This window comes from Hypanus sabinus, chromosome 9, assembly GCF_030144855.1.
Source record: "Hypanus sabinus isolate sHypSab1 chromosome 9, sHypSab1.hap1, whole genome shotgun sequence".
Taxonomy (NCBI): Eukaryota; Metazoa; Chordata; class Chondrichthyes; order Myliobatiformes; family Dasyatidae; genus Hypanus; species Hypanus sabinus.
In genome coordinates, this window is record NC_082714.1 from 157,081,855 (window position 1) to 157,096,130 (window position 14,276).

Here is a 14,276-nt window from a genome sequence, read left to right on the forward strand (position 1 = left end):
TTCATAAATACAAGAAGGACTCAAATAGACATTGAGTATTTTACTTAAAAGTAACTTTCAACCCAACGTCTTTTTTTCGGAGTTCAAAATGTTTTTGTTGCATGCAGAAATGTAATTTCGTTTTCTCTGCAGGAGTTCATCAATTTCATAAATGCAACACATTATAGTTTGTTTATACATAGCATAAAGGCAAAAAAAACGTTGTATGCAGTGTTATTTCATTTTAAATGTCAAACGGGTTTTGCGGCTCCCAGTGTTTTCTTTTCTGTGGGAAACGGGTCCAAGTGGCTCTTTCAGTGGTAAAGGTTGCTGACCCCTGACCTATATCATAGACTTTGCAGTATCCAAGGAACAACGTCTCAGGAAGGTGGCATCCCTCATGAAGGATCACAGCACTCAGAACATGCCCTCTTCTCATTGTTACCATCGGGAAGGAGCTACAGAAGCCTGAAGGCACACACTCAACAATTCAGGAACAGCCTCTTCCCCTCTGCCATCTGATTTCTGAATGGACATTGAACCCATGAACACTCCCTCACTTCTTTTTTAAAAAGAATTATTTCTGCTTTTTTGCATGACTTATTTTAACTTAACTATTTAATATACCTAATTTAATTCAGTTTTTTCTATATTTATCATGTATTAAATTGTACTGCTGCTGCAAAGTTGACATATTTCATGACATATGCCAGTGACACTAAACCTGATTCTGATTTTAAATTCATATAATTCATATGTTACATTAATTATTATATAACTATTCGTTCCCCCCCCCCCCATCCCTTCGCATTGATCTCCCTCCTGGCACTTACCCTTGTAAATGTAACAAGTGCTACACCTGCCCTTACACTTCCTCCCTCACCACCATCCAGGGCCCCAGACAGTCCTTCCAGGTGAGGTGACACTTCACCTGTGAGTTGGCTGGTGTGGTATACTGCGTCCGGTGCTCCCGGTGTGGCCTTTTATATATTGGTGAGACCCGACGCAGACTGGGAGACCGTTTCGCTGAACACCTACGCTCGGTCTGCCAGAGAAAGCAGGATCTCCCAGTGGCCACACATTTTAATTCCATGTCCCATTCCCATTCTGATATGTCTGTCCATGGCCTCCTCTACTGTCAAGATGAAGCCACACTCAGGTTGGAGGAACAACACCTTATATTTTGTCTGGGTAGCCTCCAACCTGATGGCATGAACATTGATTTCTCTAACTTCTGTTAATGCCCTTTCTCCCCTTCTTACTCCATCCCTTATTTATCCCCCCTTCTTTTTTGCCTCTCTCTGCCCCTCTCACTCTGCCTGTTCTCCATCTCCCTCTGCTGCTCCCCCTCCCCTTTTCTTTCTCCCATCTCCAGCTTTGTATCCCTTCTGTTAATCACCTTTCCAGCTCTTAGCTTCACCCCACCCCCTCCTGTCTTCTATCATTTCAGATTTCCCCCTCCCCCTCTTACTTTCAAATCTCTTACTATCTTTCTTTTCAGTTAGTCCTGACGAAGGGTCTCGGCCCGAAATGTCGACAGTCCTTCTCCCTATAGATGCTGCCTGGCCTGTTGCGCTCCACCAGCATTTTGTGTGTGTTGCTTTTGCATTGTACTGTATTTGTCAATATGGAACAGAGTTAATTTGCAACTCTGATGGAAGCAAAGGATGTCAGAATAGTGAAGGTGGAGTGCCATGGGAGAGATGTGGGACAGGTGGCAGAGAAAGCATGCCAGGAATTGAGAGGGGGAAAGAGGTGGTGCGGGTGCAGACACACCCAATCCTGAGAGACCAGGCAAGGCAAGTGACTCCAAACAATTGGTTTTTGATCATTACAGAATGTCCCACTGGTGCTTCTCACTCCCTCTCCTCTCCCAACCATGATTCCCCTCTCCCTGCCCCATTCCCACTCTCAGTCCACAGTGGAGACCCATATCAGAATCAGGTTTATCATCACTCACATATGTCAGGAAATTTGTTTTTTTTTGCAGCAGTACAGTGCAACACATAAAATTACTACAGTATTGTGCAGAAATCTTGGGCACCCTAGCTAATATATTTGTGCCCGAGACTTCTGCACACTACTGCAAATTATTTGTCTTTTTTTTTGAAAATCTTATGTACAAATTTGCATTCTACACCAAGAAAGCATCCTTTCTGAATGCGTCATGGCTTGGTAAGGCAACTGCTCTGTCCTGGACTGCAAGAAGCTGCAGAGTTGTGGACACAATCAGCACATCACATAAACCAGCCTCCCCTCCAAAGACTCTGCCTACGCTTCTTGCTGCCTCTGAAAAGCAGCCAGCATACCACTCCTCCTAGAGGGATCAGAAGTGCAGAGAGCGAGCAGTGTCAAGTTCCTGGGTGACAATATCTCTGAGGATCTATCCTAGCCCCAACGTATCGATGCAGCTACAAAGGTGGCTTGGCAGCAGTTATATTTCACTAGGAGTTTGAGGACATTTGGTATATCACCAAAGACATTAGCAAACTTCTACAGAGGTACTGTGGGGGGCATTCTAACTGGCTATTGCACAGGATCAAAGTAAGCTGCAGAGTTGTAAACTTCATGAACACTATAGCCTCTGTAGTATCCAGGACGTCTTCAAGAAGCAGAGCCCCAAAAAGGTGACATCCATCATTAAGGACCCCTATCACCTAGGTCAGGGGTCGGCAACCCGCGGCTCCGGAGCCGCATGCGACTCTTTCATCTCTGTGCTGCGGCTCCCCGTGGCTTTGGAAAATAAATGATGAGTATTTAATTAAAATGTATTTTATGTTAGTTTGTTAGTTTTTGAAATGTAATGCAACACATTATAGTTTGTTTATACATAGCATAAAGGCAAAAAAAACGTTGTATGCAGTGTTATTTCATTTTAAATGTCAAACGGGTTTTGTGGCTCCCAGTGTTTTCTTTTCTGTGGGAAACGGGTCCATATGGCTCTTTCAGTCGTAAAGGTTGCCAACCCCTGACCTAGGTCATGCTTTGTTCTCATTCCTACCGTCAGGAAGGAGGTATAGAAACCTGAAGGCACGCACACGGTGATTCAGGAACAGCTTCTTCCCCAACCAATATGTGAACGGACACTGAACCCATGGACACTGCCTTACTACTTTTTATTTTTGCACCACTTATTTAATTTAACTAATTAATATACAAACTTACTGTAATTCACATTTTATTTCTATTATCATGTATTGCATTGTACCATTACGGCAAAGATAACAAACTTCATGACGTATTAAACCTGATTCTGATAATCAAAGACGCCTTCTCACCCTGTATATTCTCGTTTCCCCCTCCTTAAAACATAACTGAAGTCTGAAAACGTTACACCAGGCCTAAATCAACTTCTGTCATGTTATTATAAAAACCTTGAATGGATCTCTTGAACGTTAAAGATGAATTATTGACCTTAATGTACCACTGCCAATCTGTAACTGCTACACAGCATTCTCCATTCTGTTGCTGTTTTTACTTGCACTAGCTCGATGCACTGATGCTTTGAATCAATCCTTACTGATAGCTTGTGAAGCTAACTTTCTCCTCTGTACTTCAGTACACATGACAATAATAAACCAAATTTCAATTTGCCGCGGCTCATAAACAGCACATTTATGTACCTCATCGATGCTGTACTGGCCCGCAAAAGTGGCACGGATTCGTTCGATCGCTTCCGGGGACTCGGACAGGTAGTTCTCAAGGACTCCGGCACGCACCAACACCTGCTGTATCTTCTTGGCTCCCACAAGATGGGTGGCAATATTTGGGCATTTAATTGCCAATGAACGCTCGATCATCAGTCGTGCCAACCAGCACTACAAAAACATTAAGCCGACACATCAGTCCATGTAAAGTACATGACAATAATTCTGAATTTGTTTCAAACTCACTGTTATCAAACATCATGACTAGGCTTAGAGAGGGTGCAGTGGAGTTTTATCAGGGTGTTGCCTGCATTGGACAGCATGTCTTCTGAGGATAGGTTAGAAACATGGAAAATAGGTGCAGGAGTAGGCCATTTGGCCCTTCGAGCCTTCATACCACCATTCAGTATGATCATGGCTGATCATCCAACCCAAAACCCTGTACCTGCTTTCTCTCCATACCCCCTGATCCCTTTAGCCACAAGGGCCATATCTAACTTCCTCTTAAATATAGCCAATGAACCAGCCTCAACTGTTTCCTGTGGCAGAGAATTCCACAGATTCACCACTCTCTGTGTGAAGAAGTTTTTTCTCATCTCGGTCCTAAAAGGCTTCCCCTTTATCCTTAAACTGTGACCCCTCGTTCTGGACTTCCCCAACATCGGAAACAATCTTCCTGCATCTAGCCTGTCGAATCCCTTTAGAATTTTATACGTTTCAATAAGATCCCCCCTCAATCTTCTAAATTCCAGTGAGTAATGGTTGAGTGAGCTAAGAAATTCAGCAGGTCAGGCAGCATCTATGGAAAGAGGAAACAGCTGACATTTTAGGCCAAGACCTTCACCAGTCCTGACAAAGGGTCTTAGCCCAATACGTTGACTGTTTACTTTTTTTCCCCATAGTTGCTGCCTGGCCTGCTGAGTTCCTCCAGCATTCTGTGTGTGTTACTTTGATTTCCAGCATCTGCAGTTTTTCTCTTGTTTGCGAGTGAGCTAAGGCCTTTTTGAAAAATGAAGGAGGAAAGTAAGTGACTTGACAGAGTTGTATATGATAATAAGAGGCATAGATAGCCAGCAGTGGCCAACACCAGAGGGCATCTTTTGAAAGTGAATGCAGGTTAGGTGTGATGACAGAGAGAGGTCGGTGCCTGTAATGCACCTCTGGGTATGGAGGTAGAGGCTGATACATTTGGGGCATTTAAAACTCTTACATGGAAGAAAGAAAAATGGATGACTATGTGTTATATTGGAGGGAAGGGTCAGATTGGTAGTGGAGTAGCTTAAAGGGACAGCACAAAATTGTGGGCTGAAGGACCCACACTTTGCTGTATTAATCTATGTTCTAGTTCTGGGTTCTTTCAAAAGAGATTTAGTATAATTCAGCCGAAGAAATTTGTTGAAGAATATAGATCTTCTAGTGCAACTTGAACTATGTGTCATGTTGAAGATTCCTCGGAGAGAGGGTGCCATCTCATTTTAAGTAACCTACGAAGTTGGGTTATAACTTTTTATCCCGTTTTATGGGTCTGGTTCTTATTTTTCACTATTATCACTGTTTTATGGATGCTTTCTTAACTTTTACAATATTTTTTTAATTCTTTTTTCTGTTTCAGATATATACATCTATATCTTGTAAAAATGATTTATTTTTTTTTCAAGATGTCGTTTCTTCTTCCCGTAAGACATTTATTTGTTTGCCTGTACTTAGAAATGGGACGAATGCTTTGAATTTTTTTAGTTTTTTTTAATATATATTGTAGTGTTTATTGAATCTTTTTTGATCCTATTTTGGTATTTTTTTTATTATTAAACTTTTTTAATAGATTGTTGAATCTACATTTATATTTTGTAAGATGGCTTTTTCAAAAAGTCGTTTCTTCTTCCCATAAGTCTTTGCTTTTGAAACGTCATCTTTCTTGCATTTATATATGAAATTTTTTTTAAAGGTATATTACACTCTTAAATTTTAATGTTTATTTTTTTGTTAAAGATTGTTTGTTTTATTATATTAGTTTTCTCATTCTGATTGACATATATTTTCTTTTTGCAACCCTATATTTAAATATGGGTGTTACATAGTTTTTTTTAAAAAAGCTTTTTATGGAGCTGCCATCTTGAAATGGGGGTAAGGTTAGTGTTAGATTATGCGCTTGCCGCTTGGCTTTTCTTCGAAGGGTGGGGGGAAGGGGTGGGGGATCTTTTTTCACGCTTTTGCGTTTTTTTCTGCTTTTAGTTTATGGGCCAACTTTAAATTATTAATATTGTTGAGGTGTCATGTTCTCCGGTTGCTCCTGAATCTATTTTCCTTTTTCCTAAATTATGGGTTATGTGTCTTTTTAACCTTTTATGATATACACAACTAATATTGGCATGATGGATAAATCTATTAATTTTATCTCTTGGAATACTAATGGTATAAATCATCAGATTAAACGTAAAAAAATATTTAAGGTATTCCATAGATTGAACGCTAATATTATTTTTGCACAGGAAACCCATATGAGGAGGGAGGATAATCAACGTTTTTTTAGGTTCTGGAAGGGTCAACAATTTCATTCGAATTGTACCGCTAAAATTAGGGGTGTGTCTATTTTTATAGACCCCTCAATTTTGTTTACACATCACGAAATTATTTCTGATCCACAGGGCAGATTTTTGTTGATAACTGGTTCACTTTTCAATCGGAAAGTGGTTCTAGTTAATATTTATGCCCCAAATTTTGACTGCCCTGAATTTTTTAAACGTTTATTTACTTCCCTTCCTAATCTGAATGAATATATGTTGAGAATGGGTGGAGATTTTAATTGTTGTTTGAATCCTTTGATGGATAGATCTAAACCTATTCGAACTCTTCCGAATAGATCAGCCTGACTTATTAATTCTTTTATGGTTGATTCGGGAATTACAGAAATATGGCGGTTTTTGAACCCTAAAGATAAAGAATTTTCATTTTTTTCACATGTATATCATAGTTATTCTAGAATTGATTACTTTCTTATTGATCATCGGTTATTAACGGATGTTATTGATTGTAAATATGATTCTATTACTATTTCGGATCATGCACCTTTGAAGTTATCTATTAAGATTCCGGACTTTTCCAATAATGTTAGATCTTGGAGACTTAATGCTACTCTGCTTCAAGACCCAGAATTTGTCACCTATATAAAACAGCAAATTGATTTGTTTTTCTCAACAAACTATACTGAAGAAATTGACAGAGGAATACTTTGGGACTCTTTCAAGGCTTTTATCCGTGGACAAATTATTTCGTATTCTGCTGGTAAAAGGAAAAAAAGATATTTAGATATTGCTTTATTAGTGGATAAAATTAAGGAAATTGATAAGATTTATTCCGTGACTCCTACTATAGAACTTTATAAGAAGAGAGTTGAGCTTCAAATGGAACATAGCTTATTATTATCTTCTTCAAGTGAAAATCAATTAATTAGGACCAGAACTCAATTCTATATTCACAGTGATCAAACTGGTAAACTGTTAGCTAATCAATTAAAAGCTATTTCGACCAAGCGACAAATTATTAAAATTCGTAAACAAGACGGTAATTTAACCACTGATCATAAAGAAATCAATAATACTTCTCAAGATTTTTATAAATCTTTATATCAATCAGAATTTGATGGTGACCTGTCCATGATGGATAATTTTTTTAACAATTTGAATATTCCTAAACTGATTGGTGAAGATCGTAGCTTGTTTGATGCTCCTATCTCTATGGCCGAAATAGGTGAGGCTGTCTCATCAATGAATTCAGGGAAAGCTCCTGGCCCTGATGGTTATATTGTAGAATTTTTCAAAACTTTTTCTTCTTTGCTTTCCCCTTGGTTATGTGAAATCTTTAACGATGCATTTGCTAAGAAGAGATTACCTCAGTCTTTTTATGAAGCTACTATCTCTCTAATTCTTAAAAAAGATAAAGATCCTACTTTATGTACATCTTATCGCCCTATATCATTATTAAATGTAGATTCTAAGATTCTTACAAAAATTTTAGCCACTAGATTAGAAAAGGTACTACCACAGATTATTTCAGAAGATCAAACTGGTTTCATTAAGAATCGGTATTCTTTTTTTAATGTTAGAAAATTGATTAATATAATTCATACTTCATCACCCACAGTCCCAGAATGTGTTATCTCATTAGATGCTGAAAAAGCCTTTGATAGAGTTGAATGGACATATTTATTTAATGCATTGAGAAATTTTAATTTTAGTCCTAATTTTATATCATGGATTAAACTAATATACTATAAACCTGTTGCTTCTGTTCTTACAAATAATTATAGATCCTTCTTTTTTCAATTATCTCGTGGTACGAGACAAGGTTGTCCTTTAAGTCCTTTATTATTTAATATTGCGTTAGAACCTTTAGCCATTGCTATTCGTGAATCTCCTAATATTTTTGGTATTACCCGTAATGAGAAATCATATAAATTATCACTTTATGCTGATGATTTGCTGTTATATATTTCTGATCTTGATAGATCTATTCCCACTATTTTATCCTTGTTGGCTCAATTTGGTAGTTTTTCTGGTTATAAATTAAACTTAGATAAGAGTGAATTATTCCCTTTAAACGCGCAAACTTTATTGAATGACAGGATTCCATTTAAAGTTGTTACTGATAATTTTACCTATTTAGGTATAAAAATTACCAAGAAATATAAAGATTTATTTAGACTGAATTTTTTACCTATGCTTCTTCAAATACAACATCTTACTACAAGATGGTCTCCCTTATTCCTATCATTAGTTGGTCGGATTAATGCTATTAAAATGATGATTTTACCGAAATTTTTATATTTATTTCAAGCCTTACCAATTTTTATTCCTAAATCCTTTTTTGACAACATTGATTCATAAATTTCCTCATTTGTGTGGCAAAATAAAAACCCCAGGTTAAGTAAAAGGCAATTACAAAAATCTAAAAAAGATGGTGGTTTAGCTTTGCCTAACTTTAGATTTTATTATTGGGCAAATAATATTCGTAACCTAACGTATTGGAAATTAGATTTGGACTCATTATTGTGTCCGCAGTGGGTAAATTTGGAATGCAATGAGGTAAAGGGATATTCTTTATTCTCTGTTCTTGGTTCTTCTCTTCCTGCTGATTTAGTTAAATTCAATAAACAGATATCTAATCCTGTTATTAAACACACATTACGAATTTGGTTTCAATTTCGGAAATTTTTTACTCTGAAAAACTTTGTGCTTGATAGCCCTATTTTAATTTAATTTTTTCTTTAAACCTTCCTTGACAGATCAAGCCTTTAGCATATGGAAAAGGAAAGGTATAAAATGTTTTCGTGACCTTTTTTTTGAAGGTACTTTGATGTCTTTTGACCAACTTTCCAATAAATTTAAATTACCTAAATCTAATTTCTTCAGATATTTACAAATCAGAAATTTTTTACATAAAGTTTTACCATCTTTTCCCAACTCAACTTCAACGGATTTCTCAGATTTGATTTTTACCTTAAATCCTTGTCAGAAGGGATTAGTTGCTTTTATTTACAACATGATTATGAAGATACAACCAGAGATGTCTGATAGAATTAAACAACAATGGGAAAAAGAACTTCGATACAATATACCAACAGATAAATGGGAAAAAATTTTACAAATGTTTAATTCTTCTTCTATATGTGCTAAACATGCTTTAATACAATTTAAAATTGTACATAGAGCTTATATGTCTAAAGATAAACTTGCTCGATTTTATTCTCATATTAACCCTCAATGTGATAGATGTCATTCAGAAGTGGCTTCACTGACCCACATGTTTTGGTCATGTCCCACTTTACATAACTATTGGAAGGACATATTCGTTACCATTTCCTCAATTTGGAACATCGATTTACAACCTAACTTTATTACTGCAATCTTTGGTATACCAAATGAGGATGGTAATCAGTTTTCTCCTTCAATCAGACGAATGATTGCTTTTGTAACATTAATGGCCAGAAGGTCTATATTACAAAATTGGAAAGAAGTAAACCCTCCTACCACGTCTCAGTGGCTTTTTCAAACTATTTCTTATCTGAGTTTGGAAAAAATTAGAAGCACTATTTTTGACTCGTCAATTAAATTTGAAGAAACTTGGGGACCGTTCATTCGACATTTTCATATGAATTAATTTGGCCTTTCCCAGACCTTCTCTGTGTTTATTCTTGTTCAGGTATGGAGTTCCGGAGTTCTTTGACACTATCATATACTTATAAACTGTTATTATTGCCCATGTTAGTTTTAGTTTAGTGTTTGTTTCATATATATAATTTCTTTCACACATCTCTAATTTTTTTTTCTTTTTCTTTTGATGATTAGTTTTGTTTTTTTTATATATAATTATATAGACTTGATTGATTAATGTTCTTTTTTGTTGTTGATGTTTAATAGGATATCATTATCCTATTATCAATGTAATCTTAAGTCTATTGTATTCATAACCTATTCATTATTGTTATGTTTTTTTTATATTTATATGAAACTCAATAAAAAGATTGAAAAAGAAAGAAAGTATAATTCAGCACAAATGTTGTGGGCCGAAGGATCTTTTTTAAAAATGTTGTACTATTCCATGTTCTCTATATATATATATATTTCCCAATAACATTAATCATTTAAGATGATTAGTCAATTAATGGTCTCTTATTGCAATCTACAGAAAGGTAATAAGTGCAGATCTGGCCACTAGGGGGTATTCTGGGCCTATTTTTCACAAGTTATAATTCTGTACTCAGATGTTACTCAGATCCTTGAGCTGAAAAAGCAAAACTTTGAAGGGCAAATAGACTATTTCTGTCATTCGAGAGAAAAAAAACCCTGCCCTCAATTTAAATACACAGCCTAACATCACATTCGTGCACCAGTTCTGTAGACCTGCATATTACAGCTCTGTTTATTTAGTCTTAGAAAAGTACAGCAACAAGACAGGCCTTACAGCCCATCTAGTCCATGCTGAAACCATTTGAACTGCCTACTCCTATCAATCTGCACTGAGACTATGGTCCTCCATACCCCTTCCATCCACATATCTATCCAAACTTTGCTGAAATATTGAAATTGAGCTCGCGGGCACCACTTGTGCTGGTAGCTTGTTCCACACTCCCATGACCCTCTGACTGAAGAACTTTCCCCTCATATTCCCCTTAAGCTGTTCACCTGTCACCCATAACACACTACCTCTGGTTGTAGTCTGACCCAACTTCAATCGAAACAGCTTGCTTGCATTTACCCTATGTATACCCATGATAATTTTGTATACCTCTATCAAATCTCCTCTCAATCTTCTACATTCCAAGGAATGAAGTCCTAACTGTCAATCGTTCCTTATAACTCAGGTCCTCCAGACCTGGCAACATGCTTGTAAATTGTGGCAATGAGCCCCACACCCTCAATGAATGGTTTTTAAAAAATGGAAAAAAACAGCAGCCAGTGCACAGGCAGGTAAAGTATTAGTGGCTTTGATGGCAGTGGAAGGCAGGCGGAACACCACCAAATGTGTTGGATTATTCCTCCTTGCGTGGGCATTCTTTCTTATTTTTTAAACCATAAAAGAAAGAGAGAGCGTCTAGCAGAGTGGAGTGGGGGCGAGAGTCAGAGTGAGAACCTAGAGGCTTTGACTCAAGAGGCTTCAACAAGCAGAGGATGAGGCCAAAGAAACAGGTGAGAAGGGTAGGGTTTTCTTTTTGTCATTGCTGATCATTGTACAAGTGCAGGCAAGATGGCAGATATGACAGTGGAATGCTCCTCCAGTAGAACGTGGGAATTCATGGAACCTGATGGTCCCACTGATGACCATACCTGCAGGAAGTGCACCCAACTTCAGCTCAGAAAAGACCGCATTAAGGAGCTGGAGCTAGAGTTGGATGAACTAAGGATCATCTGGGAGGCAGAGCAATTGATAGATAAGACTTTTGAGCAGGTGGTTACACCTAGAGTGCAGCAATCAGGAAGCAGATGGGTGAACACCGAGAGAGGTAAAGGGAGAAGGAAGTCAGTGCACGATCCCTGTGTGGCCATTCCACTGAGCGACAGGAGGTTTGATAGAGGTATACAAAATTATCATGGGTATACATTGGATACTGCTGTGGGTGGGATGACCTATCTGGGCAAGGCAGCAGCAGCCAGACCAACAGCACTCCAGTTGGCTCTGAGCCTCAGAAGGGAAGGGTGAGGTCAGGAGTAGTGATAGTTAGGGGGACTGATAGGAGATTCTGCAGCAGATGACTCTGAGGCAGGAATGACTGCTGAGTGCGCCAGGTTTTTAGATGTTTTTGAGGAAGTGACTAAACACATTGATGAAGGTAGAGCTGTAGATGTAGTGTACAGTCGGCCCTCCTTATCCGCGGATTCCGCATGCGCGAATTCAACCAACCGCAAACCGCGAAAACCCGGAAGTGCTCTTCCAGCACTTGTTGTTCCAGCATGTACAGACTTTTTTTCTTGTCATTATTCCCTAAACAATGCAATATAACAACTATTTTACATAACATTTACATTGTATTAGGTATTATAATTAATTTAAAGATGATTTAAAGTATACGGGACGATGTGCATGGGTTATCGTGGATCAAGATTGAAAAAAATCGGAAATTCTCTTACTCAGTAAGTCGGAACAGGTACATCAGGTATTATTTAGCGTTAGTTAGTCAAACATTTGTCTTAGTATATAGTATATATTTTACCTTTCTATGCATATAAAACACTTAAGAACGTATGTTTCAGCGCCAGGTATTTTGGTATTCGCAAGGGGTCCCGGAACCAATCCCTCGCAGATAAGGAGGGCCAACTGTATATGGATTTCAGCAAGGCATTAGATAAGGTACCCCATGCAAGGCTTATTGAGAAAGTAAGGAGGCATGGGATCCAAGGGGACTTTGCTCTGTGGATCTAGAACTGGTTTGCTCACAGACGGCAAAGAGTGGTTGTAGACGGGTCATATTCTGCATGGAGGTCAATCACCAGTGGAGTGCCTCAGGGATCTGTCTGGGACCCCTTCTCTTTGTGATTTTTATAAATGACCTGAATGAAGAAGTAGAGGGATGGGTTAGTAAATTTGCTGATGACACAAAGGTTGGAGGTGTTGTGGATAGTGTGGAGGGCTGTCAGAGTGACATTGATAGGATGCAAAACTGGACCGAGAAGTGGCAGATGGAGTTCAACCCGATAAGTGTGAGGTGGTTCATTTTGGTAGGTCAAATATGATGGCAGAATATAGTATTAATATATTGGCAGCACAGTGGATCAGAGGGATCCTGTGGTCCAAGTCCATAAGACACTCAAAGCTGCTGCGCAGGTTGACTCCGTGGTTAAGAAGGCTTGCGGTGCATTGGCCTTCATCAATCGTGGAATTGAATTTAGGAGCTGAGAGGTAATGTTGCAGCTATATAGGACCTGGTCAGACCCCACTTGGAGTACTGTGTTCAGTTTTGGTCGTCTCACTACAGGAAGGATGTGGAAACCAAAGAAAGGGTGCAGAGGAGATTTACAAGGATGTTGCCTGGTTTGGGGAGCATGCCTTATGAGAATAGGTTGAGTGAACTCGGCCTTTTCTCCTTGGAGCGGCGGAGGATGAGAAGTGACCTGACAGGGGTGAATAAGATGATAAGAGGCATTGATCGTGTGGATAGTCAGAGGCTTTTTCCCAGGGCTGAAATGGCTAACATGAGAGGGCACAGTTTTAAGATGCTTTGAAGCAGGTACAGAGGAGATGTCAGGGGCAAGTTTTTTTAATGCAGAGTGTGGTGAGTGCATGGAATGGGCTGCTGCTGGCGACAGTGGTGGAGGCGGAAATGATAGGGTCTTTTAAGAGACTCCTGGATAGGTACATGGAGCTCAGAAAAATAGAGGGCTATGGGTAACCTTAGGTAATTTCTAAGTAAGTACATGTTTTGCACAGCATTGTGGGCCAAAGGGCCTGTATTGTGCTGTAGGTTTTCTATGTTTCAAAAAGAACAGGGAGGGAGGAAAAAGAGGTGGGGGAGTGGTACTTCTAATCAGCAATAATATCACTGCTGCAGAAAAGGAGGAAATCTTGGAGGGATTGTCTACTGAGTCATTGTAGGTGGAAGTCAGAAACAGGAAGGGGGCAATATCTCTATTGAGTGTTTTTGTAGACCCCTCTCCAATAGTAAACGAGACATCAAGGAGCAGATAGGGAGGCAGATTCTGGAATGGTGCAATAATAATAGGGTTGTTGTGATGTGTGATTTTAACTTTCCTAATATTGACTGGCATCTCCTTAGAGCAAGGGGTTTAGATGGGGTGGAGTTTGTTAGGTGTGTCCAGGAAGGTTTCCTGATGCAATATGTAGATAAGCAAACTAGAGGAAAAGCTGTACTTGATCTAGTATTGGGGAAATGAACCTGGTCAGGTGTCAGATCTCTCAGTGGGACAGCATTTGAGGTAGCAATCACAACTTTGTCTCCTTTACCATAGCTCTGGAGAGGGATAGGACCAGAAAATTTGGAAAAACATTTAATGGGGGTAGAAGGAAAATATGATGCTATCAGGCAGGAACTTGGGAGCTTAAATTGGGAACAGATGTTCTCAGGGAAATGCACAGCAGAAATGTGGCAAATGTTCAGGGAACTTTTGCATATGTATGTTCCATTAAGGCAGGGAATGT

The 14,276-nt window shown here is 38.7% G+C and overlaps 1 protein-coding gene across 2 annotated transcripts in view; it reads right to left on the reverse strand.

The window, feature by feature from the left end:
- gss (glutathione synthetase) overlaps positions 1 to 14,276 on the reverse strand; it is a 112,535-nt gene that overhangs the window by 24,027 nt on the left and 74,232 nt on the right. For both annotated transcript variants that reach the window (XM_059980919.1, XM_059980918.1), the window contains exon 10: positions 3,603 to 3,797. In XM_059980919.1, the coding sequence (XP_059836902.1) occupies positions 3,603 to 3,797 (195 nt within the window). The remainder of the gene's footprint in view (positions 1 to 3,602; positions 3,798 to 14,276) is intronic.